This window comes from Mauremys mutica, chromosome 1 (genome assembly GCF_020497125.1).
Source record: "Mauremys mutica isolate MM-2020 ecotype Southern chromosome 1, ASM2049712v1, whole genome shotgun sequence".
Lineage (NCBI taxonomy): Eukaryota > Metazoa > Chordata > Testudines > Geoemydidae > Mauremys > Mauremys mutica.
In genome coordinates this window covers 120,715,274-120,742,784 of record NC_059072.1, presented here as the reverse complement: position 1 = coordinate 120,742,784, position 27,511 = coordinate 120,715,274, and the positions used below count along the sequence as shown (strand labels likewise).

At 42.0% G+C, this 27,511-nt stretch overlaps 1 protein-coding gene across 8 annotated transcripts in view; it reads right to left on the bottom strand.

Annotated features, from left to right (window-relative positions):
• Window positions 1–112: 112 nt before the first annotated feature.
• Window positions 113–27,511, bottom strand: part of SOX5 (SRY-box transcription factor 5) — a 918,538-nt gene continuing 891,139 nt past the window's right edge. For all 8 annotated transcript variants that reach the window (XM_044993181.1, XM_044993219.1, XM_044993236.1 and 5 more), the window contains 4 exons: window positions 22,003–22,111; window positions 20,743–20,916; window positions 10,142–10,358; window positions 113–5,578 (listed from right to left, as the gene is read on the bottom strand). In XM_044993181.1, coding sequence (XP_044849116.1) covers window positions 5,275–5,578; window positions 10,142–10,358; window positions 20,743–20,916; window positions 22,003–22,111 — 804 coding nt within the window. In that variant the 3' untranslated portion in view covers window positions 113–5,274. The remainder of the gene's footprint in view (window positions 5,579–10,141; window positions 10,359–20,742; window positions 20,917–22,002; window positions 22,112–27,511) is intronic.

Genomic DNA, 27,511 nt, shown 5'->3' with positions numbered 1-27,511 from the left:
GAGTAATTGAAATCTGGATTTAAACTTTTTGTACCTTGTTTTATTCGTCTAAAAACGAAACTAAACAGCACCCCTAGGCTGTAAGAAGTGGGAAACAGAAACACAGTATAAGTAAAGAACACATTTGCTGTTTTTATTGGTGCCTTGTAGGGCAATAATACTGAAAAAAGGGGAATGCAAAAAAACCCAGCATGGTGGCAACCCACATCTTATTTTTTTAAAGAGTACATCAACTCCTGGTTTTTTTATTTATTGTGGCATGAATGATAACATAAAACCAAAACATGAAAATATACAACTTATATTACACTATGTGTTATGAACAAAATATAAATCTATAACTCTATGTTATATTTACATAATTATTTATTTTATTAAATTTCAAGTGAGATGGTAGGTTGCACATACTTTGTTTTAAGCTCCAGGCATTTGATTGTCTCTATTTTATTTTCTATTTTTCTTTTCACTTGTAAAATCCAAAATGTTAGAAGGAGTAAGAAGAGCTTTAGAGCCAATGGAGCTATATAAATACTGTTTCAGCAAACCAGTGACAAAAAACACTGGGGAGTAGAGAAATCAGTCAGTAGAAAAAACAAACTTGACACGTTCTTCAATCTGGGAAACTGACAAGTTAAGATAAAGTTGAAGAAAATGTAAATATAAACCAAGCTAAACATCCATCCCATGCCCTGTGAGTTGAGGATACACTTGGATCCACATCTAATGAATTATGGTACATACATTTCCTTGCAAAATTGAAGATTCTATCAAGAAGTGGGCAGACAAAATATTTCATATTTGATAAACCATGCCCTTAAACGTATGATATATTATGCAGTTGCGAATAATTTTAGCGGCTGAATTCTTGCTAAGTGAGGTCTAAGTTTCCACTGTGTGTAATTATTTTTGATGTTACAAACGTAATGTCAGAGTCTTCTTTAGCGACAATAACAGCTCATCTCTTTGGATTAAAAAAGAAAAAGCTTTGAAAATGTGCTGTAAAAAGGTTAAAGACAATTTACTTTCTAAAAAAATGATTTAATTAAAGAAAGAGTCTACTGCAGAAACCAACTCTTTGAAATAATGTCTATGGAGAAAGAATTTCTTCCATATGCATTTGTATTAAGAGGATTTGGTTACAAAACTAATTAAATTCTATAATAGTAGCTAGTGTTCTTTTCTGGGGGCCTGATTAATATAGCGGAACGGTTAAATAAAGATGTTAAATGCACTTAAAAATCCTATTTTACTAATATAAGGCATGAATAAATTCAGAAAGAATTATGTGTTATTTCATTGAGCTTACCAGTCAGTCGCTCAGTTTTTGTTCTTTTGACCCTCTTTTCCCCACTGCTGGTATTACTCTCTGAAGTTTGAGTCACATTGGAGTAAGAAGCTGCCCTGATTCCAGAGGAAACAAAACGTGCGACCAACACAAAAATTCAAACAAGCCCATCATTATATAGATTCCCAGGAAAGAGGCGAGCTAGGCCCACATATATGCTAGGCTTGTTGTGCTCTTTTAGGTTAATACTATCCTAATCTCTTCTAACCTGGTTTTTCTCAGTGTCATAAGGACACAATACCCAGGAAAAGAAAGAAACAAGATAAGAACTTCTTTTATAGATACCTGATTTTTTTTGTTTTGTTTTTTTAAAGATCAATAAAATAGGGTCTCTATTTCAAACCTGGGTGTTTTAATACTATAGGACATATGGGCGCTCTGATCCAGCAAAGTACTTAAGTACATGCTTAAGTGCTGTGTTGGGCTGGATCGGTTTCAGCATCGAAATGCAGGGTCTTTAACAAGCTCCCCAGGTTTGACCCAAGCCCCAGGTCCTACCATAGTCTCTCAGGTACAGGTTGGTTTCCAATAAAGTCAGCATTTTTTTTTCTTTTTTAGCATTCGTTCTGAGTCTCAGGCAAAGACAACACAGAATGTAAAGCACAGCCCCCTCTCCCACACCTCCCCCAAAAGGAATTCGGTCACGTCACCCATTATGAAGACTAGGGCTTAGTCCTGCAGCCCTTACTCACCCACAAGTGCTCCTAGGCCCATTGGCTTAAACAGGGCTACTCCCATGAGTGAGGCCTTGAGTATCAAGCTCATAGTTTTTTGGGGTGAAATGCTAGTCCCACTGACGTCTAAGGCAAAACTCCCATTGACTTCAATGAGGCCAGAATTTTACCATGTATATTTAAGATTTGCTCCAACCATGCCTGCCTTGGTGGCACCTACCTGGAGCTAAAACAAAGTATTCTCGTAGCCCGAAGTCATATAATTAAACCAGAGCATCTCTATAACATGGTGGAAATCAAGCAACCAGCAAATGTGAGGTGAATCCACAAGAGTCAGAAATAATTTGTTCACAAAGACAGGGAACAAATTAAAAAAAAAAGCAAATATCTGTTTTCACATTGTACATAATAATGATATAAAAACAATTGTCTATTTTTTTTCTTCTTGTCCAAACAGAGTGCTTAAAAAAATTGGCTCTAGATGACTGGTGTAATTAAATAACTAAAATGAGTGATGAGAGAGCAGAAGTTAATTAAGATTGAAAACAACACTTCCATTAATTCACTCCATCATAATAAACATCAGAAGTTGTCATGACGGGGGCCAAAATTAAAATGAAGAACTAAGAATGGGGTGAGCATGGGAAGAAGTGAGTTTTTTATATGTCTATATAAAAAAGCAGGGTTGGGCAGCAATTTTAAATATCTTAACAGCTTCATTTGCTGCACTGCCAAATCAGAACAGAATAAAATAAGGTAGAAAAGAGGGAAATAAATTATACATAATTTACTAATCTGGGAACAGCTGACCATTATTATTATTATTATAATTACCATTACAACACTAGCAAGAAGAGGCAGTTCAAATGAAAAAAAAATACAGTCATCAAATACAAACAAAACCAAAGAAACCCTCTGACATGGAGGATGTGATCAGCTACTCCAAGCGTAACCCCAGAGCAAGTCTTCTGAAAGCGAGAAAAACTGAAAAGAATTTTTGATGCAGAGGTGGAAATCAAAAAGGGAAACTAAAGAAAAGGGAGGGAGAAAAAAAGATGGCATGGGGGTGAAGCTATCACACAGCCAAACCGCTCATTGGAGTATTGTCCTAACTCTTAAATGGCATTTGTTTGTTTGTCATTTGCTTTGCACAAGGTCTTCAGAAGGAGCTTTACACTTCAAGTGGTATGTCTTCAGGCAAAGTAAGGCCATGATCCTGCAATTGGATCTGTGAGGACTGACTGCTCCAGGTCTAAAATTTAACTGGCTTCGGGGTCAGGGCCCTGAATCTACTAGTGAGAACTGTGGCCTGGATCCTGCAACTGCTAATGCGTGTAGTCCTTACTCACACAAGGAGTTCCAGTGATGCTGATGATGAGCGTCTTCCTGTGAGTAAGGACTCATGATGTGAGCAAGGATCTGTAGGATGGCGCCCTACGTTCACAAACTGTGCCTCAATGGAAAGCTTTTCTCTGTAACATGAGACCGCACTTCCTAGGACAGAGCTGCTGTTGGAAATCAGAGGTATCCTTTTCATGTTAGGGTTAGGTAATGCTGCTGCCTGCTGTCTTACCACATGAAACTGGGTGCACTCTTTTTAGAGAAGGATCAGAGTCAGGCACCAAAAGATGCTTTGTGTCACTATGTTTACTTCTTTCTTTGAAACAAAGCAGAATTGTCGGTTAGATCGCTGAAAAAACAATGGGCTAAATTCTGCCCAGGGTTATATGTGTGCAGCTCCACTGTCTCAAACGTGCATGCCCATGTGTAAACAGGGCAGAATTTACAGGTGAGATGACTGAGGCACAGAACAATATTACCAATATCTGTTACAGCCTGAAGGAATTTATTTATTTTCCTGGGTTTCCAACCCTTTTGGAACCTCAAAGGCTCAGGATTTGTGGGCTATACGTCAAATTTTGCTGCCCACTGTGGATGGGGGAATTGCTAAATTGTTATTTTGTTCTTTCTCCGTGCACAAACATCCCTCTGATGCCTCTGGGTGTTCCAAGTAGGTAGAGAGAGCAGCGTCTCAGCCAAGATCTGCCTTATGGATCAGAGATCAGCACCAGATTCATCCATTTTGGCTCATTCTAGAGGTTAGTACTTCCAATTTGCCTGCCCTATTCTAAACAAAGGTCTGTTCTGGACATTTTTTATGTTGCCATTTGAAGTGTAAATTAAAAGCAGAGGCTCCTTACAGACCAAGTTGTTTGGAGGATGTGGGATTTCATCCTGAATATGGTTTTTGCTCACAATGGTCCAATATTATTCTTATTAGTACCATAAACACGCACACACAAAAATCCAAGATCATAAAATATTTTTCTCTAAATTTTTTTATGTCTCTCTCACTTTCACCTGAGAACGGCACCTACAGTTTCCTTTAAAAAAAAAAACAAAAGAAAAGAAAACAATCTCACCAGCTGCTGGTATATTAGGTTCTTCAAGGGATTGTCTAAGACATAACACTGTCCTAACTTAAGACAGAACAAGAAACAAAAGCAACCAACCGGAAAAATAAAATTGAACGAGTTCAGCGCTTTAGTACAAATTTGGCACTTGCTCAAAGACTCAGTGTGGTGTGCAACTGATGAAGAGAAGTCCTCTCTAGAAAGGAAATAATTGCTTGTTGGGGTTTACAGAAACAGACTCCCAACTCCCTTCCCCACCATACACACACATGCGTGCCTCCAACCCTAAATATTCAAAGGAGAAGGGAAAAGGAGGAGGAGGCGGCGGCAGAGGGGTAAAAGGAATTGTCTTTTTTTTTTCCTGTCAGGTGCATTACCAAAAAAAAAAAAAATTACTTCTCTTTAAACTGTAGCACAAAACAACAAAACACATTCACAAGCCACTTGTTGGCACTGTGTACCTGAGTGAGAATTTCTAGAACATTGTAGAACAAACAGCCATAAAGTTTATTTGAAAAAAAAATAATAATAAAAGGTCAACGGGTAAGACTTCAGTGCTTGGGTATAGCAGCTGAATTACTGGCATTATTTTACCCATAGCTTATTTCATTCTTTTGTTGGTGTTATCGACGTTTTCTTTCTTCTGGGCCTTTTTTTTTTTTAAATGCAGGCTGATGTCTATTAGTCAGCTGATGTCCCAACTAGTTAAGACTAACAGTTAAAGTAACAGTCAGTGTATGAGAAAGTTAATGTGCTTGGCCACTGGTAAGGATAAACCAGGTGGGGCTTTTTTTTTTTTTTCCTTGAAGTCCTGTAAGGTCACACAATATTTGGACCCTTATCAGTTGGCTTGTCCTGCAATGTGATTTTCACTGTCACTGCCGTAGTCCACATCAGGGTCGTCCTCTTCTTCGTCGTACTCGTCGTAGATTTCTCCATTGATGTCATTGGCCTGCATCTCCTCTTTGATGTGCGGCTCCTCGCCTTTGATGCCGTAAGTGCTCTGGATGACAGGCATCCCGGGCTCCGGGCTGCTGGACACACTCGAGTGCTCTGATGGCAGATGGGGGGAGGGCATTCCTGCCATCGCGATGGCTCCTGGGTAGACTACACCGGCGGTGGCGATAGGAATCTGTGCTTGTTGCCTGTTGTTGAAAAATAAAAAGGCATTTAAATATGAGCAGGAGCAAAGAGAGTTCCTATTCCTATAGCAGGACAGGCTATAAAGTCACAAGGACTATCATTATTGGGCTTGGTGGAGTGGATCCCTAGATGGTCCACACCAGACACCTCCCACCCATAATCTTCCAAGCTTTGACACTTGATCCTATGACTAATGTTAGGCTTGAACCAAATCACTGATTCAAACACCACCAAACTTTGGAGACGTTTGATCTGTATCTGAACTTTGGACCTTGCCTAAGGCGCAAGGTTCCTTACTGGGTGAATGGAATGTCTACTAGCACACAGCCAATGACAAACATCCTGCCACCCATGGCCCAACGATTAAAAAAGATTCCCCCCCCCCAAAAAAAAAAGTTGCAGAGTGCAACTAGGGCCAGAAACAAACAGCAAGGTTTTGGTGTCAGGAGAGAGGTGGTGGGTGGAGGGAGTTCCTGAGGGAGTCTGTTGGTGGAATGGGGAAAAGGACCAGGCTTCCATTTGAAAGCCTGACATAGACTAGGAATGTGGAGTTTATTTGGAAACCTGATGGCTTGTAGGGAGGGGCACAAGCCTTTCTGGGACCCACGTGGGAGTGTGGGTGATCCCCAAGACCTCCATGTAACCTTGGAGGTGGCATACGCAATGTCCACAGAGAGGTGGGTGAGGAGAAGAGGGATCATTGATAGGTATGGACAACACCCTGGAACAGTGAGGGATATTGGTGAAAAGTAGATCCTCTCAGGGATGGCAGATAAAACTAGGAAAAGCCAGACTTAGATATGCATTGTTTTAAAATAAACAGAGCAACATCAGTGTTTGATACAAATCCTCTATAGGACATTTAAGCCTTGGAAACATGTACAAGGTAACGAAAGCAGAATTATGTCAGGCCATCAAAATTCCTTTTTCATGTGGAACAGTAGCTGTGTTGTACCAGAGTTTATTTCCCTGGGAAGCTCCAGGGTCCTAACAAGCCTAGAGGTTTAAAATTCATGCTCCTTTTGTTTCCTTGCTGCATGAAGTAATTCCATTGCAGTAATACCCTTCAGTACATGCTGCATATTGTAATGTCATCAGTGGTGTGTCCATCTGTACTGAAAAGCCTTGCCACAGGAGACAGGGTGAAATCTCTTGAGATGAACATTTTTAATTAAGAATGAAACCATCCCCTGAGCCTGACTGTTCACTGACTGCCCAGTAAAACAGCGATCCCGACAGACTAAGCAGTCCCAAGCAACTGAATATTTATTTGGAATGATTTGCCATATTTTTAATGTACTTGCTTGTTGCTGTCCTAGGGAAGCCTTCTAAGCTGTGAGCATCACTTCCTTATTTTCAAAACAATATAGTTGCCTCAACTAAGGACTTAGCCTGTAAATAGGGAGAACATATTTTGCTTCTACTCTTAATTCAAGAGAAAGACCTAGTGTTAGCATTTCTGCAACTAGCCTTATTCAGTGTTTTTAAATGGCTTTTAATATGTAATAATCGGAACACTTTGCACTCAAATGGTGCCGCTCATAGGCCAAATGTTTGTTGAGTTTCACAGTTCTTCTGTAATGTCGCTTGCATTTCATAACTGAAGAATAATATCTGCCACTCCTGTAGTGCCTTCCATCAGAGGATTTCAAAGCTCTTTATAGCCACTGATGTATTAAGGTTTGTGATGGCTCTGTAAGGTAAGCATTTTTAGCCCCCTTTTAGAGATGACGAGGCTGACAGAAATTAAGGGTCAGATTTTCGAGAGAGCCAAGTCCCGACTATTGTGACACTTGCGGACAGACTTTCAAAACTCTTGAAAATCTGGCCATTGATTTGGTGCCTAAATCGTTCAAAAATCTTGTCCTAATGACTTGCACTGGGTCCTGCAGTGAATCAGGGGCAAAGCCAGGAACAGAACCAGACTTCCAGGATCAAATACTGATTGAAGTCAATGGGAGTTTTACCATTGACTTCAGTAGAACCTAGATTTCACCCCCACCCTCCCCCAGTCCCTGCTCTAAATTCTAGACAAACTATCTCCAACATGTCTTGTTTTCAGATAGGGTACTTGTCAGATTCATCTGGAAAGTTAAATAATAATATTAAAAACATTGCAAGATTAGTTTAAAAAAATTGTAAAGCCATGCATGTCAGCGAGATAAGCGGTATTTGGGGGGGGGGCTCTGTTGCCACCTATCTTTCTCAGAAAGATCCTCCCTCCTCGTTTTTCTAATCTCTTGATGCCAAATGTTGGCTGACTTCCCTGTGTTTGTTTCAGTGCTTACTAGTGGGATCACTGAACCTGCCAGCACCACAGGGTTAAGCAGCTCAAATTTCTCTGTTGAGCTGCTTATTATAACAATGTACACTGTAGCTGTTCAAAACACTGTCTAAGGACACTTAACAGTAACGGGGCAGCTATTTTCCCCTTTACTGCTATTCATACCCATTAACTAGAGACAGGTGACCCGGTTCTGGTACAACAAACAAAAAGCATTCCTTTTTCACCCCAAAAGGGAAACCGAGCCCAGATTCCAATTTTTCTAAGGCTAGTTGACTATTTTTTTTAAACAAAAACAATAATTTTTTTGTGTAGCTCTGTGTTTCCTGGACCAGCTGTGGAAATATCACAAGAACGTCTTCCTTGCAATACTTCTGACCTATCTGTAGCCAAAACCAAACCGTAGTTGCAGAAAGAACCTTCCAGGCAGGTTTCTAGATGAAAAAGCAGAGAACTAAGTCTTGACAAACATACAAACCTTTGGATGTTTCTCTGAACCAATCCTCTTGAGATTTGAACCCCTCACTAGCATTCGGCTTACCACAGAGCAAAAGACTCTCTGGCACCGCTAATGCCCTTGGACTGAAGTAATCTCATCACATGTGACTAGCGTGAGCTGGTTGAGGATGTTTTACGCCTATATCCTCACTGACCTTACTAGCAAGGCTCAACCTGCCATGGGCATTCAGGTCTTCAGTAGCATTGCTGAGCAGTCTTTTAGCCGACGGCTTGCTGAACCCCTTGAATGTCAGCTAGTGTTTCTGGCCTTGGGAGCTATAGACACTATCAACAGATTAATTCATATAGATTCTGTAAAACACCACAATGAGAAATACTTAGCACATATGTGGTGCGCTTCATCCGAAGATGTGGTCAAGATGAGCAAGTATTATCTCCATATTATAGATATGGACCACATGGCCTTTAAAGATGAGCTTCATATTATGTTAGTGTGATGGGGTGTATCAGGGCCTTTGAGGCCCCCTGCTGGAGGTCTTGCAGTCCTGCCACACCCCGCCCTAGGAAAAGGAGCAGTGAATGTGGGTCCTCCAGGCCGGCCTAGAAATGCTGCAGGGAAGCAGCCAATCAGAGCATAGCAGGCTCAGATAAAAGGAGCTGCAAGGGCTGAGGAGGTCCCGGGCTGGCTGGGACCAGAAGGGGGAAGAAGGACTGGAAGGCTGCAAAACTCCATTGGTAAAGAGGCCTGCGAGAGACTGTGCTCAAGCAGGGAAAAGACCTCTTTACCAATGGAGTTTTGCACCCTGAGATAAGGGTGAAGAGGAAGGGGTTACATGGGAAGTGGCCCAGGGAATAGCAGCAGCACCAGAGTTAAAGGAAGCAGCACATGACTGCTATTTGCAGGTCTCTGGGTTGGGACTCAGAGCAGTTGGCAGGCCTAGATTTCCCCGGCCACTGGAGAAGTGGCCTACGCCCCATAGAGAGAATAAGACACTGCATTAAAAGCCTAAGAAAGGGGCTGGGGATTTAAATAGGCCCAGCGATAGGCTGAAGACCCTGAAGCAGGCCAACCATATGTTGTACTTTATTTCCCCCAGAAGGGGACAGGAATTAAGGAGTAACCTGGCTGGAAAGCTGGGATACCACAGAACCACCAAGAACAGGGAGTCTTGTGGCACCTTATAGACTAACAGACGTTTGGGAGCATGAGCTTTCGTGGGTGAATACCCACTTCGTCGGATCCGATGAAATGGGTATTCACCCACAAAAGCTCATGCTCCCAAACGTCTGTTAGTCTATAAGGTGCCACAAGACTCTTTGCTGCTTTTACAGATCCAGACAAACACAGCTACCCCTCTGATATGTGACACCAAGAACAGAGTCTCCAGGGAGAAAGTGCTGGGGGCACTGCTCTATATCAGGCTACGGACAGACTTAAAGCTAGCCCAGAAGGGCCAAGAACTGAGCCCTGAGGGCAGGGCTGCAGCTACCAACCAGAGCATAGTGAAAGGCCCTGATGGAGTTTTGTTACCCCGGAGTTTTGTTCCTTCACATATTGACTGTGTGGGACCTGGCTGGAGGGCTGGGCCACTGAAAACCCACCTGATAAGTTTAACAGCTGACAGGGGGTGCCAGGAACCAAAAGAGTGAGTGCCGGTTCACATTCAGCCGACAGGAGGCGCTCACAAGAGGTGAGAGTCCTCCATCATAATTAGCAACACATTATTTACCTTGTAATAAAATATGACGTTTACAGCTCTGAAACAAGGACAACCCCAGTAAAACAATTTCTACTGAAATAAAAGATATGATAGGCCCATACCCAACATTAAAATACTGCCTCATCTCTTGTCGCCTGTTGCGCATGATTGCCTTGTATTCGCCGATCCGCAATTTTTTGCCATCCACAAGACAGGTGCGCTTCGGCCTGGGCTTGTATTTATAGTCTGGGTATTTCTCCAGATGTTGCTTGCTGAGTCGGGCCTGCTCTTCATAGTATGGCTGCTTCTCTAGGTTTGTCATAGCTTTCCAGCGAGATCCTGTCACAAGAAGAATGAGAAATGAGAACCCTGCCCCTTTTCTATCCAGAGAAGGACAAATAAGCAGATCATTAAGAACAAGATACCCCCGGTCCTGTGGCTTTGGGCTGTGAAACAGCGCTTTTAGATAAGGAAGGTCACAACTAGTTTTTATTTGGCAGGTAAACCTCCAGAGTATGCCCATGTGATGCAGGTAGCTTTGTACGTGGCATTCTTTCCTTTTTGAGTCAATATTTCATGGACACTGCTGCTACACATAGATGAGACATAACCCCAAGGTCCTAACCACAGTAATTATTAAAGCTCCCTGACACTTTTTAAAAGTAGGTTGCGAATCTCAATGGCTTGGGCAAAGTCATATTTGGCTGTTTAGATTCTAGTCTGCCTGTGTTCCTCTGTAGTTTCATATAAGCATGGTACTCATCTTCACTTCCTGTTCTAATGTTCCGGTGTGCTACGAACTAGCTACTGCATTCCACCCTGGGCTGGATTAAAATATAGGCATGCTGGGGCCTTGGTTCCTAAGATCAGGCTTACATCAAAGTCTAAGCTTTCATTTTTTTAAAACAAGTATCTTTCTAGCTCTCATGGTTATAACAAAAAGCTTGAAAACACGAACTGAGCATAACCAATGTGCTGAATTCTGCCTGAGTCTTCAGAGAGCCTGAAACAATAGCTCTGAGAGATATGAATTGTCCAGTGCATCCCAGTGAGTTGTTAACTCCAAAACCCTCTACAGTGGGAAGGACTCTGTATATAGCAGGAGGTGAAGAATGCAGTGGGCCTGGCTCACCCGTTACAGAAATAGCTGCGAGAGGGCTCCTCTGCTTTTACCTCTGCCTCTCTGGGGCCAGAACAAACACCTGCTGCTACTCCTGGGGTGAGGTGGGATGGGTGAGAAGAAAGGGCCATGTCTTTGCCTTTCTCTATCTGGGAAGGAAGTTCCCTGCCATCAATACACCATTTGGGGTCAGGGTTATGGTGTGGGGCTGTGGCACCGGGACCCTCATGTTGTGGTGTGACTAGGGCCCTAGATTGCTCCCATTCAAGCCTGGTGCAACTGCTTCTGAGGTAGAATTTCAGTGACGAGAGGACTAGTTCCCATATATTCCCATAAAGTACCAAGCTAGAGTCTGGTTCTTTGGGATGAAAGGTCCTACTTAAGTATAAGGCAGTGGCTCTCAACCTTTCCAGACTACTGTTCCCCTTTCAGGAGTCTGATTTGTCCTCTGTACCCCCAAGTTACACCTCACTTAAAAACTACTTGCTTACACAGTCCGACACAAAAATACAAAAGTGTCACAGCACACATTAAAAAATTGCTTTCTCATTTTCACCATATAATTATAAAATAAATCAATTGGAATATAAATACTGTACTTACAGTTCAGTGTATAATACACAGAGCAGTATAAACAAGTCATTGTATGAAATTTTAGTTTGTACTGACTTCGCTAGTGCTTTTTATGTAGCCTGTTGTAAAACTAGGCAAATATCTAGATCAGTTGCTTTACCCCTGGAAGACCTCAGCGTACCCCCAGGGAGACACATACACTGGGTTGAGAACCACTGATACAAGGTATTATTAAAAAGAATCCAGAGGAGCAAAAGAGTTGTTCCCATGTGACAAATTAGCAGTTGGAGACAGAGCATTAATATACAATATTTTGATAACTACTGTATAAATTAAAATATTCTTGCTTCACTGGGATGATCATTAACTTTCGCTCTGTGCTGCTGTGTATATGCTGGGTGAATAATAGAAAAATGAGTATTTTATTTTAAAATGTCCCATGAAATTTATAAAGTGAAAAATTAAAAAAACAAAAAAAACCCCAAATAGATAATGCCTGAAAAAATGCATCAAGATACCCTGAATAAAAAATTCTTTGGAAATTATTCAATGAACTCTAGGATTGCTTCAGGACAAGATCCATTCCAGGCAACACTGATGGACCAAACTGTGAAATATATGCACCAGAAGGAAAAACTGGTTGGAAAATAGTCCATTTTCCTACTGGAAACAAGTCTGCATAATTTCTCAACATAATGGGTTCAGAATGTCATATTTGACTTACAGTACTTTCCTTCGTTGTTACTCATTCTGTACTTAGCTCATGCTATTACTCAGTGTTCTTAGCTCACTGTGCTCCCAAAACTGTCTTTTCAGTATAAAAAAGCACAGTTCTCTCTTCCTTATGAAGAAAACAGTCTGATTTTTTCAGGAAAGTGCGCTTGGGAAGACAGAGCCCACTGGCTGATATCAGTTTTCTCGGTGCTCTGCTTTGTTGAAGCTTCATTCCAAACGCCAGTATGGGTTTCTGTAATGAAAGACTAAATGGCTGAGTGCAGAATACTGATCCTACCTCACATCTAGTGGCAACCGACCTAAGGGAAAATGTCTAATCTGAATGGAGCAATGAAAAGTCATCTCTTAGTACAATTAGTGTGGAGTCAATCATGTATCCTTTTACTGCCAATACATAAAGGAGCATGGAAAGCAGCTTGGTGGTCTCCTGCAGAGAAAAGTCATTTCCTAGTGGTTATAGCCAGGAAAGTGACTGTAAAAACTGACACTGACATTCAATAGCTACCTCTTTCCCACTGACTGCCAAATCCTGGTCAGGTTAGCTGACACAGTGATAAACAGCTGGGAACTGCCAGAACCTGGTCCACCCATGCAGATGACCCAGGGGAAGCCTGTATGTGACTGTAGATGGGGCCTAAAATTGTTGGTGTTACACATTTGAGAGTTAGGGCTAGATCCTGCAAATAGAGTTCTAGGGTGCCAAGATGTGGATCCATTTTCAGGATTTATCCCTTCTTCAGTATATTGGCTTCTCTAAAGTCTGAGGAAGTCACAAAGTAAGGCTAAGTGAATCTAGAACCCGCAGGCCATAAACACCATTTTAGCACCAACTGGTTTAAAAATAATAGTTTATGCTGACAAACAGTTTTCATTAATAAATAATAAAGCTGAAAACCTAAAAGACTTTTTTTTCTTCAAGTATGTTAAATATCAGAGAAGAGAAGGCACCACAGGCTATTTCAGACTCTCTGATGAGTGATGTGAAAGCATGTGCGTGTGAGTTTAGTGGTAAATGTGCATATGGAGAGAGAATTGAAGCGGTCAAAGATCAAAAACCATTTGTTTGGAAGGATATGTACAAATCTCACCTACAGCTTGGCATTGCCACATGTAATTACTGGTGATCATTTGCACTTATATCTGACTCCCAATGCGCTACATATGAAATGATGAATGATTATATAGAAATTCTCCCCCCCTCCCATTAAGTATCTTGTATTTACAAAAACAGTAAATATGTAAATATACAAGCAGGTACATAATATATGCGGCATATATCACAAACTAAATTAAGATTCTGAATACTCCGTAGTTACCACTCTTAGTTTTGGGAATAAATGGATCATAGAAAAACATAACAGAATAATGAACATAAGCCTTCATCCTGCAAAGACTTATGCATGTGCGTAGCTGTATTCACCGAATTCTCTGACAATGCAGGATTGGAGGTATAGTGATATGTATGTATTTAAACGAATATATCAAATAAAATCAGCCTTGTAAAATTCTGATGAAAATGTTCTGTCCACACACAAAATTTACTTAAACCATCTTTATTGTGTTGACTGATGCCAGTAACCCCAGTTCTCCAATCGGATCTGGGAGGGCAGACCTCTGTGCATAAAGTTAAGCACATGCATAAATTTGTGTAGGCCCAAGGCCACAGGCACTGACATTTTCATCTATATCTCAATTTGTAATATTTATACATAAATGTCATTCATTATTTTCCCCCTTGCAAGCTGCAATCTCAATAGCGCAAAAATCCTGGCAGCCTCACCTCTCTTCCTAGCAAATATTTAATAGCTGCCTCCTGCAGTGATACCTCCTATTACTGTGACTTTATTGTTTTTACAAAATATACTAAAGATCATTTACTAGTGTGTTTTGAAATATCATAAATAATTAAAACTAAACTATGCTTGTCAAAATAAATAAAAAGCAGATTTTGTGATGAAGTATCCTTGATTTTCTGTTTATCGTTTTCATTTGCTTACTTACTAATATGCAAAATTTGGCATGCTGCTGCGGGTCTCAGTATGAACTGTTCATATTCTAGAGTGTGTCTATCAAATATAATAGATAAAGAATGAGACCCAGATCTTTATGCCCGTGTAAGACCTCATGAAGTCAAGGGGAGTATGTGCAGATTCAGGGGTCTGCCTGCACAGGTCACATAGCATGATCAAGGCTACTGTCATCAATCAACAAAATAAAGTTAGGTAAGTACATTTTTTGCTTGGACAGAATATTTTCATGATAAGTTTTGCAAGGCTGATTTTATTTTATATGTGTATATAAATACCCACACACATTATTGCCAATCCCAAGCAAAAATTCAAAAATCATGAGATTTTTTAAAAATCGCATTACATTTTGAGTGTTTTTTATGTGACTTCTGGTGTGTGCTTGGGTCACATTGTCAAGTTTTTCTCTATAACCATGAAGAGCAGAAATTACTTTAAAAAAATGATAGCTAGGCTTCTCACAATCTCATGAACATGGTAGCTAGGGCTCTAAGAAAAAATAGTAGCTATCATGAGACTCATTCATGATAAAATTGCAAGAATTGTCAACACTGCCTATGGCTCCAATCCTGCTTTGGGATCTCTGCATGCACATTGCTGCACCCACATGGAACCCTGATGACATCAGTGGTCATCTGCAGAGATCTGCATGCACAGATCACAATCATAGAATATCAAGGTTGGAAGGGACCTCAGGAGGTCATCTAGTCCAACCCCCTGCTCAAAGGAGGACCAATCCCCAGACAGATTTTTACCCCAGTTCCCTAAATGGGCCCCTTCAAGGATTGAATGCACAACTCTGGGTTTAGCAGGCTAATGCTCAAACCACTGAGCTATCCCTCCCCCCTGGCTCAAAGAGTACATCCATACAAACACACATATATAGTACAGGTAGAGTTGGTAATACCACATAGAGTTAAGATGATGTTTTTAGTTGCTTATAACTCTGCAAAACTTTAAACATCCAGGCTGAAATTTTAGATGCTGGGTGCTGCCTCAGGCTGATTTTTTTTTTTTGATTGATATAGACCCGTGGTTTTCAACCTTTTTCATTTGCAGACCCCTAAAACATATCAAATGAAGGTACCGACCCCTTTGAAACCTTAGAAATAGTCTGCAGACACCAGGTTGAAGACCACTGATATAGACACCTGCATTACTGGAGTAGAGATTTGGGAGGTAACTTCCTATTTTACCTTTTATAAATCTCCATATGTATATCGTAGATCTATTACTAAAATTAATTTTTATATATTTAAAAACATATCTAAGGAATACATTATTAACATTTAAGGGGGTCCAGCAGACCAGGTTTTTTTAACAGATTTCCTAACAATTTAATAAAAAACCTAATCTCCACAACTTCAAGTTGCAATGAACAGATGGATGACAAACGTATGCACAGATGAATTTAGTGACAAATCTGTGTATCTAATTTTTATGCTTAAAACATAATACCATAGTGTCAAACATAATCCCTAGAGAATTCTAGTGCAGCGAAGGGCACTCCTCTCATTTCACTATAAAAATGACCTCAGCTCAGTGGCAACCCCATCTCAGTGACAGTGCTGCTTTGTGACCCCAGTTTGTAGCCACTCTGCTTAAAACATATAATAATCGTGGCTTTTCACAAAGAGACCCAAACACCTGGTTGATCTGTAGGTTTCTAGTTGCTCACCCTTCACCAGAGAGCTCCCTGCTGACTTCAAAAGACTGGCCTTTTGCAATTGAGGAAAGACCTTTGTAACGTTTCTGTCAAGAAAAAGGATATCAGGGCATCCCTCTCTATTGCAGAGGAGGAAGGTTAAAAAAAATTAAATGTGATGCTGGAAAGGAAAAGAAACCACATCTCTTACTGCCTTCAAACATAGTTTCTTCCTCTATCTGGCAGCAACACAGTATAGAGTTTGGAGTCAGCTATGTTGTCTGTCACCTCTACAGGATCTGTAATGAATTTGCACATTTTACTCCAACTACTGTATATCTAATCAGAAAAAGATGTCCCCATATCCCCCTGATCTAGCGCCAAACAGTAAAAGGTGATTCCTTATGTTAACAATTTCAGCAGAATGGCTTATTAAAACCAGATTTTAGGGTATTATAAAATGCTTAGAAGCCCTTTAAAATGTCAACCAGAATCCCCAGAGACTGTGTAAAATGTCAGCCTAGCTCAAGCGCCTGTTTTAAGCAGAATGAATTAGCAGCGTGCTGTCGGAAGTTGTTATCCAAAACAATCAGTTAAGAGGGAAAACATCAAGCTCTCTTTGTACTTTCGATATGAAAAAGGCCATTCAGAATGATCTTTGTAGATTTTTGAAGCTGATTAAAAGGCAGGTTTAATCAGGCCTACTCTAAATTTATAGACAGACCAAAACTGTTACTGCCTCTGGACCCTAGTCTAATCACATCACACACCTGTAACCAGTCTAATCCCTTTTAACCAGTATACATTTATCTTACCACCAATTTAGCCTTCTTGTCCTGTTCCTCTAACTAATCTAATCAGCTCATGCCACCCTTTTAATCAAGGGATAATGTCGTATCAGAACCAATATGTGCTGCCTCTCAAATCAATTTAATCCCGTCTTTAATTCCACCCTGCTGCTACCTTATCATAATATCACTCTAACCAATCTAACCTTATCTTCTAATACCTCTGACCAGTCTAACTTCAGCATAGTCACCACCTCTCTAACTAGTCAAGCCTTTTTAACATTGCCGTTATATCCAATTAAATTTCTCATGCCATTCCCAAAACCAGCCAGGCCTTACTCAGGCAAATATTTTCATGCTCACACTTTTAGCCCTCCTCATATATAAAATGTATAATAGCACCACGCTGTACCAGTAGAACAGTGTAACGTCTTAGATTTACTCACCAATAATTTATTTTAGAAACATATGAGGGTAATTCATTGGCCTCTGTGAGCTTGATCCACAACAGGACTTAGGCACCTAAATTCCAGAATCAGGCCCCACTTGAATTCACAAAACCCCTGCTCAGCTGTCACCAAACCTGTAGGCGCCTAAAATCGCTCAGTAATTTTTCCTGTATAAGTTGCCCTAGCGCCTGTGTTTCTGCCTCTGAGCATGCGTTCTGCAGCCCCATGACCAGGCAACTGGATGCCTATGCCCTTGAGTAATTCATGAACTGGGAGAAGATAGGCATTCCTCTGCCTAACTCAGCTGCAGGCCTGATTTGATAAGTGGCCTCAGACCTTGCTTACCAGATTGAGCACCTGTAGGCAAGCTTACATAAAATGGCAAGACAGGGAGGGCCTTACCTATAGCCTAGTTGTTAGGTACTCACCTGGGACATGGGAGACAGTCTCCCCTCCGCCTGAGAGGTAGAAGGGAATTGAGCTGGTGGTTGCTACCTCTGAGGTGAATGCCCTAACCACTGGGCTGTGGGGTATTCTGATGTGAGGCTCCCTGAGGTTCAGCTGTTGCACTGTGGATTAGTAATTTTAAAGACTCACTGGAGCAGGGGAACTGGATCCTGAGTCTCCCACCTCCTCGGTAAGTACTTTAAGCACAAGCTGACAGAGTTATTCTCCTGCATGCTCATGTTTGTTCTCTCTCTCTAGCACAGGGGTAGGCAACCTATAGCACGTGTGCCAAAGGCGGCGCGTGAACTGATTTTCAGTGGCACTCACACTGCCCGGGTCCTGGCCACCGATCCGGGGGGCTCTGCATTTTAATTTAATTTTAAATGAAGCTTCTTAAACATCTTTAAAACCTTATTTACTTTACATACAACAATAGTTTAGTTATACATTAAAGACTTATAGAAAGAGATCTTCTAAAAAAATTAAAATGTATGACTGGCACGCGAAACCTTACATTAGAATGAATAAATGAAGACTCGGCACAGCACTTCTGAAAGGTTGCCGACCCCTGCCCTAGCACAATGATTCTTTTATTATGTAGCCAAAATGGAACAGCTTCAAGAGGAGAGATTGAGGAAACCCAACCTCAGGCTATCCAGTGGTTAGAACAGAGGTGGGCAAACTATGGCCCGCAGTACCCTCCAGCCCAGCTCCTGAGCTCCTGGCTCCTCCCCTGCTGTTCCTCCTCCCTCGCGGCCTCAGTTCACCCTGCTGCCGGCGCAATGTTCTGCATAGCTGCAGAGCCAGGGCCTGACCCGGTGCTCTGTGCTGCGCAGTAGCGTGGCTGGCTCCAGCTGGGTGGTGCAGCTGCCTGTCCTGGTGCTCTGGGTGGCATGGCTGTAGCGCCGCCAGCAAATGGTGCTCCAGGCAGCACAGTAAGGGGTCAGGGAGTGGGTTGAATGGGGGCAATGGTCACGGGGGGGCAGTCAGGAAGGAGAGGGAGGGTTGGATGGGGCGGCGGGGGGCAGTCAGGGGCAGGGGTTCTGGGGATGGTCAGGGAGGGCTGGTTGGATGGTACAGGGATCCTGGGGGGGCAGTCAGGAAGGAGAGGGAGGGTTGGATGGGGCGGCCGAGGGCAGTCAGGGTCAGGGGTTCTGGGGATGGTCAGGGAGGAAGGGCTGGTTGGATGGGGCAGGGATCCCGGGGGACAGTCAGGAAGGAGAGGAGCGATTGGATGGGGTGTGGGGGGGTGGAGAGTTCAGGGGCTGTCAGGGGACAGGGAATGGGGGGGTTGGATTGGGCAGGTGTCCTGGAGGGGCCGTCAGGGGGCGAGAAGCAGGAGTGGGTGGACAGGGCCAGCTTTATGACCCGCGGGGCCCGATTAGAATACTCGGTGGCGGGGTGTCTGCTCTGGGTTTTCCGCAGCACCGGGTTTTCCGCTGCTGAAATGACACCGAAGACCCTCAGAGCGGGGCCCCCTTAGGCGCGGGCGCAGGGCCCTCTTCGGTGCGGGGCCCGATTCCGGTGAATCAGCTTAAAGCCGGACCTGGGGGCGGATAGGTGGCAGGGCTGGGCCACACCTGGCTGTTCGGGGAGGCACAGCCTCCTCTAACCGGCCCTCCATACAATTTTGGAAACTGGATGCGGCCCTCAGGCCGAAAAGTTTGCCCGCCCCTGGGTTAGAACATGCACATAAAAGGTGACAGATATTAGTTCAAATCCCTTCTCCCCTTCAGGCAGAGCTGGGACTTGAACTGGGCATCTCGCACATTGCAGGTGAGTACCCTAGCTACTGGGCTAAAAGTTATGTGGAAGCTCAGCCACCACCACAGAGGCTAAGAGAGGAGCTCTAGCTAAGAATCCCAAGCAGAGAGGGAGGCAGCCTGGACTTAGGCACCTCTCTGAAAAAGGAGCAGGTTTTAGCCTCAACCCCTCGGCTTCACATCTCGCATTGGCTAGTTTATGCAAGTAGCTGCCTAGCCTGCTGACTTTTGTGAATCTCATTCTACGGTGCCCATCTCTCTCCATTCATTGAATACATAGCCTAGGTCCCTACTCAGGCTTTGAGGATTCCAGTGATTTTCTAGGCATCTAAAAGTTAGGCATGGCAACGCTCAGCCTCCCCATGCCTATGTTCCTTGGTGAATCTAGCCCTATGAGCCAAATTCAGTCCTCAATTATTCCCTTTCTACTCTTCAAAGTGTCCCAGGGGTCTAATGTAGGGCAGAATTTGGCCCAAGTGTTTAAGTAAGTATAGAAAGGTCTGAAGACTGGTGGATGGGATTTACTAGCAGATATCCATGGCAAATATGTATTGTGTGGGATATGGAGGGTGGATGGGGATATACACATAAGTTCTGATGTTCCTTCTCTGAACTGAATCTTCTCAGAATATCCTTGGTGTATGGATCATGCATTAGAGAGATGTAATATGACCGAAATATCATACTACCAGTTGTTTTTTTTTAAAAAGAGACATATTTTAGAATACAGGACCTTTCATCTTTAGATCATTCATTTGAACACAGCACACTAGGTTATGAATCAGATACTGTGGTGGGCAGCCTTATAAAAAATTAGATAAATAAGAGTCAGTAAACAAAAGCTGTCACCAAAAAGTTTAACAAAAAGTCATCTTATAATTATTCAGTGGCTTGTGGGAATGAGCTGGAGTTCTTTGTCCAGTTCCTGGTAGGCCAGTGTCTTCATGCCAAAAACACCACCACAACTGGCAAGCTGAATGGGCTCTCCAGATCATGGCTGATGCATACGGTTGGGCAGCATGGTGAACCTTGTATTGCTGTTGTCCTTGCCAAAACTATGATGTGGATAAGCAGAGGGTCTATGAACTATCATTCAGGCCCTAAAATCTCTAAAATATTCAGTCAAAACCAAGGAGTTCTGCTACAGAAAATACAGTGCTCTGTTAATTTCCTTACCCAGTATCTTGCTAATGTTGGAGTTGTGCATGTCAGGGAAGGCTTGAAGGATCTTCCTTCGCTCATCTTTAGCCCACACCATGAAGGCATTCATTGGACGCTTGATATGGGGTTCATTACTTCCACGCCCTCTGGATTCCCGATAAATTCTAGATTCTGAGACACCTGCACTTCCTAAAAAGAGGAGAGAAAATCATACCTAATTTGTGCTTTCAGTAACCTTCATCACATAGGGCACATTCAATAAACATATGTTCAAACTGCATTCACCATGCTTTCTCTTCTCCTTGAATCCTTCAAGTGTATCATATTCTTTTTTCTTGTGTCTAGTTTATAACTATATTGGATATGGTATAAATCTGATCTGATGAAAAGCCGCATTCATTTTTGCAGATGAAAAATGTAAAGCTCTTTTAATGTTCTTAACCTAAAAAAACAACTTTTACGAATGGAGGTTTGTTTGTTTTTCTAATTTACAATATGTTGAATGTTTTACATTACCTGTTTCCTGCCTCCTTTGTGATGAGAAGGGTGTTAATATATGGCAACATTAGGTGGGGCTTTTTTAAGCAAGTCTTTAACTAGCAAATGAACATTTGCACAGCTGCCTTTGCTTGTGCTTACACCTTCACAATAACAAAAACAATAGCAGAGATAGAAAAAAGCATTAAGCTTGCTTCATCAAATCCAAACAAGCTCCCACAGACCTAGCATATGCATCATCTATAGATGATCAGCTCTCTAGTCTGTGTGATCTCAGTTATCCAACATCTATTTATTTTCTTTTCTTCATTTTTACAGTCATAAATGTGTTCTTGGTCCAGCCTTGACAAATGGAGTGCATGACACAGAATGATAAAATTGCCCCTGGACCTAAAACACCACAATATGAATAATTTCTCCTGCCTTGGTTAGTGGCCACTCCTCGCTTATCCCAGCCCTTCACTCCCATCCCCCAAAAAGGAGTTTGTGTTCTTCTGCACATACACAGGGCCGGCTCCAGGGTTTTTGCCGCTCCAAGCGGCGGGGAAAAAAAAAAAGCCACGATCGCGATTGGTGGCAGCTCCACCACACCGCTTTCTTCTTTGGCGGCAGGTCCTTCCTTCCGAGAGGGACCGAGGGACCTGCCACTGAATTGCCGCTGAAGAGACATGCTGCCCCTTCCCCTTGGCTGCCCCAAGCACCTGCTTGCTGAGCTGGTGCCTGGAGCCCGCCCTGCACATACATAACTAGAAATAAGGATAAGTAATTCCTACTGACCGTCAGAATCCCCACTCATGTTGAAATCCATCATAGCATGGCTAAATTTCCCATCTTCATTCTGTTTTACTGCCAGCTGTTGAGTCAGGCTCTCCAGTGTTGTTTTGTCCTGTATGGGAAAGATGACTGGACTTGAATCAGGAAATCCAATTGCAAAGTTCATAGGTAATTTAGAAGAATTGGGAGGGAAGGGGAATAACAAACCTGAAGAGTTTATTGGGAAAAGGCTTTAAAAACACACACACGTTTTTTCAGGGATGCATATGATTTAAGAGTCTACTATTTCATTTTAAAATCTGGCTGATTAGGTAGTGATGAGTAAACCTTGTAAGGCTGTAAAGTTTGGTTCAGTTAAGCACCCAAAACTTCGGATGCATGACGCATATTTGACCTCTCTACACCCTGAGTCATCAAAACTGGTTTGGAAATCGAGAAGGTGCAGGATTTCTTGCAGTATATCTGCATCTCCATTTCTCCTCCCAGCCTGAACTAGGGTGACCAGATAGAAAGTGTGAAAAATCGGTACAGGGGCTGGGGGGTAATAGGAGCCTATATAAGAAAAAGCCCCAAATATCAGGACTGTCCCTATAAAATCGGGACATCTGGTCACCCTAGGCCCTAAACTCAAAATGCAGAGACATGCAACATTTCTCTTAATTGTTTTTATTAGTATTTTTGGAAGCAATCTATGGAAGTTTAAATCTAAGATTAAACTTTTTCATGTCCCAAGAAAGGTTCAGTGTCGACTCAATCTGAGTTTTGGGCAGTGGTTGGTGTTCTCATCTAGAATGTCTGCCCCATCCCTGTCACAACTATCTATGACATGGAAGAAACGGGGTCCCTGGATTGCAGCAAGACAGTATATTCTGCCAATTAAAGAAATTGGTCAGGCTACACTGCCAGCACTATATCCCAAAGCAAATAATTCCAATCTCCTATTCAATATATCCCTTCCTCTTTTTGAATTGCTTAAATCTACCAATGCAAAGAAGTTCCATTTTCCATCTATCTGCTGTTTGTACTGAGGTATGTTCTGCATAAGTATGCTATTTTCTTGGCAATAATCTGTGTAAGAATAAATCTTTCTGGAAAACAATCCCATATTTTCAAAATGTAGACAGTTTTCCTTTTGCAAAGCTAACAAAATGGTATCGTGTCAAATTATAAGTGACTCTGGTTGAAAAAATCCTTTTGAGCTTTCTCCTAAAGGCAAATTTACTGCTCTGTTGATATATGTTCCTTTCTTGATGACTGTCAGATTTCAACAAAACTAAAAAACAACATTAGATCACCTGGCAATCTGGGACCCTAGAATGATTATATGTAGCCTGATAATTCATCATACTGTAGAAGAAAGCAGGAAAGAAAAAACAAACAAATGGAGAGGTGATTCATAAATTTGATCCTGGGTTCAACCAAAGATTTAAACTCATGTATCTTTTATTTGACAAGGCTTTTCTTAAAATTTAGAAATGAACCTCAAACCACACTTCTGCTTTGAACACCCCAAAGCTTTATGTAATATAGTGTTAACTCCCTATCCCTCCCAAGTGTCTTCCATCTTGGCTCACCTCTGCACTTCTGGTTTCTGGCTGCAACTGGATGCATTACTGCCAAAACAATGCAAGGTAAACTGTTCTTGTGGTATTTCCAATCCAACTAGAAATAGCAGGGCCAGCCTAGCGCAAGCGAGAAAGTGTTTGTGACATTTCCAGCCACACCAGATTCAGTTAGTTTGGAGACACTTCAAATAATCACCCAAGCTTTTCAGGTGTATAACTGAACCAAACTACTTACCCTTCTTAAGTTAGCCCATCACTCCTTTCCAACACAACGTGAGAGTACTCAGAGTCAGTAATGAGTTTACTTTGTTCTCCCCTGCAATGCATCTCATATCTATAATGCAAATCAATGGTTTTCTCAAGAAACAATTTACCTTCAACTTCCCTAGACCATAATAGTATAGTCCAAACCTATTTAGTACAGAGGCCATTTAAAAAAAAAAGTCACTGTCAGCCTAAAGTATCAAAAACTTCCACTGTCTTCTGATATTTGGGTATATGATGGGATTTTTAAAATTCTTTTTTAGACTAAAACATGATTTTTCCTGAATCATGTATAAACCTCTTAGAGAAACAGAGCTGAGAGCGCAAAGACCACTGGCTTAACAGCTCTTCTTTATGTAGCAAATGCAGCTCTTAAAGTTGGGGGCAGTTACATTCAGAAGCACACTCTACCAACATGATTTGATTCAGTCTTAAAATCATGGAATATTGTGCCGTGCCATCTACAAAGCACACGCTGGGTATGCATTGTTATCAAGGTTTGACTTAACAAGTCTACAGATACTCTAAAAGCAGCAAAGAATCCTGTGGCACCTTATAGACTAACAGACGTTTTGGAGCATGAGCTTTCGTGGGTGAATACCCACTTCGTCGGATGCAAGCGCTCAGATACTCTGAAGCTGTCCATCTTGCAAAGAGTCTGGCATTTTGAGGTTCAGTCACATTATATGAAGTGTGAGAGAGGAAAAATGGTCATCGGAGGGTAGAAAAGAACAACAGAAGAAAGCGACTTCTTGAGCTGCACTGTTCAGCCACATGGCTTTGAGCTGACTCACCAGACGGCTCAAAGGTACAAGTGATCAGAGGGAAGTCCAGACTGCATTTCAGCATCAAGGCAATCCCTAACCTGCTGCTACTAAAACATGCAGTATATAGTTACTAATTGAATTATTTTATTACAGTGGAAGTTGAGCTAATTCTCACAGGATATCACTCCAAAACAGATGATGTCAAAACAGAACACTGCGCTTTTGTCATGCCCCTTTGTGCCATGACTTACGTTAACCATCAGTCAGTCCAAGAGCAGGGAAGGGGAGAGGATGGCATATGGGGGCTGAGGAGGGGGAGAGAGGGAATGTGTTATTTATCTTTAATTACAATACATCAGAACAGCGTGTAAGTCAAAAAGGGTACAGCTGTTACACTTCAGTGACAACTAGCAGCTACCGAAGTAAGGAAATACGGTTATTTCAAACAAAAATCCAGAAGCACCCAGTGTGGGAACAATGGTTATCCAAATAGAGAGGAAAATAATCAATATCTTGGAGAGAGAGGCTAAATCCTGCAGTTCTTACACAGGCAAAACACCTACTGGGGCACGATAGAAGGTGGGGAATGAAAGTCACCATGTATGATTAATAATAAGATGTGGTACCTGAATAGCACATTTCACGTGGATGCTCTCAAAGTACATTTGAAATTCTCATTAAAACTCAGTGTTCTGTGTGAAGTGGGCACTATTTTACCCATGTAACAGATGTGTACATTGGGCACAGAAACTCTCCCTCCCAAGATCATGCAGTAAAAGAGGAAAAGTGGTAGATTTGAGGACAGAACACAGGTACTAAGATACTGTGGGGATAGGCACTTTTATAAAATCCTGGGCACAGGGGTCATGTTCTGACTCCCAGTCATGCAGTCTGACCACTACACAAGCTGCAGCAGTTTTCCTCCAAACCTGACATTAAAAAAAATGCGTAAAACAAACACATGTGCAATACAAAATGATGATCAGTAGAACAGAGTGCCAGACATGAAAAGCGCAGATAAGCACAATGATCCCTTATTGTTTTACCAAAGGGAGTTACACTAGGTGGGTAGCAGTATCTCATTAACTGGAACCCTCTCTCTTACCTTTCTCAGATGATATTTCAATGCAAGCTGAAAATACTAATGGCCACATACAAACAACAATGGAACAAGGGCTCTCCTTCCCCCACAAATTAACTGCAACATGCTGATAATGCCAATCCACCCTCATCTCATAAAATCTATTTAGTGACTCCAAATAGGGATACACAGTGGTTTCAAGTTCACACATAAAAAGGATCCATTAATCATAGTTATCGCAATTTGGTAGCCAGTTACGAGTACTTAAAACTCCCACTGCTCCCTATCACCGCAGTAGTTGTGTAAGTACATAATAAATGATACGAAGGCTGCCAGGTGCTACAAATGATGGGCTCAGTGGCACAGGGATGAGCGCAGTTGTTACTTGCCACTGAAGGTCAGAAAGAAATGAAACATCAGTGCACTCTGTATTGAGCTAGGCCCTGAACTCATTTTAGCAATTATATCACAGCTTTTTCGGGGGAGGAGGGGAGTTTCATTCTCATGATGTCCTGAAAGATCCCTCCAGTGCTAAGATTTTTGAAGGAAATAGATTGATATTCCCTAAAATACTTCAAGTAGCAAATACCATCCACAAGATAAACCAGTGGTTTTCAACCTGTGACCCACGGACCTCTGGGGACCACAGTCTATGTCTAAGATTTCCAAAGGGGTCCGCACCTCCATTTGAAATTTTTTTTAGGGGTCTGTAAATGAAAAAAAGGTTGAAAACCACTGATATAAGCAGTGAGTGAATGTCATCTGTTACAATCTGGATCAGGGAAAACCAGGTCTGTTGTTGGGAGTTGTAGAACTAGCCCAGACCCACAGACCTGATACACGGGCTACTTGAAAAGGAATCAGATTTAAAGTGAGCGTCCAAGCCACATGAAAATATACAGTAGGGAAAAATCCTGCCCTGGCCCAGTGTTGGACTAGGGGCTTGAGCCAGCCCCCACAGAATCTTTCTTTTGACTTCAGTGGAATTTGGATCAGGCCCTAGAGGAGCTAATAGATATTTTTCCATTTGTAACATCTGTGATTCTATGACAAAATTAGGCAGAGATTGAGGGAAACTATCCTAATGGTCAGTTCAATTAGATTGTAGCATAGTCTCACTATGGGAGCAATAAAGCCCCATTGCTTAGGTCATTTAAAAGCATAATAGACAAAGCAGTAGAAAATATATTGTAAGGAGCAATCCTGCAAATGGCCCCACTCAAGAGGAACAGTGAACTATAAAAGTGACAGACAAACTCAGAAAAATACAGATGAGAGAGTACAGCCAATCAGGAAGAGTTAATAGCCACAAACAGATGAGAAGGTTTTTAAGGCATAACCAAAGAAAGTAATCTGTTGGAGAGTTAGTGGCAGGGCTCCAAGCAATGTTCTAATTAGATTTTTAAAAAGAAAGAAAGAAAAGAACACACACACACACACACACACACACACACACACACACACACACACACACACACACACACACACAGTCCCAGACCAAATAAAATGACTAAGCATCACAAGTCAGACTCAGTTACGTGGTCAGCTGCAGAAGTTACTTGGCTCTCTGTCATGGATAGCTGTCATAACTTAACAAAACACTGATCTAAAAATGACAAGAACTTGATTGCTGTCTCTCTCTCTCATACAAGAAACAAAGCATGAGGAGTCAAAACATCTGTTGAACAGACTGATGACCTTTGCCAGAGCTCCTCCTACTGCTACCCAGATGTGAATCAAAACCTTGGAAGGTTTGGAAAATGAAGACACACTGATATATTCCCCAATCACCCTTTGCCCTTCCCCCACCTCATTTTAGGCTCCGGTAAGAATGC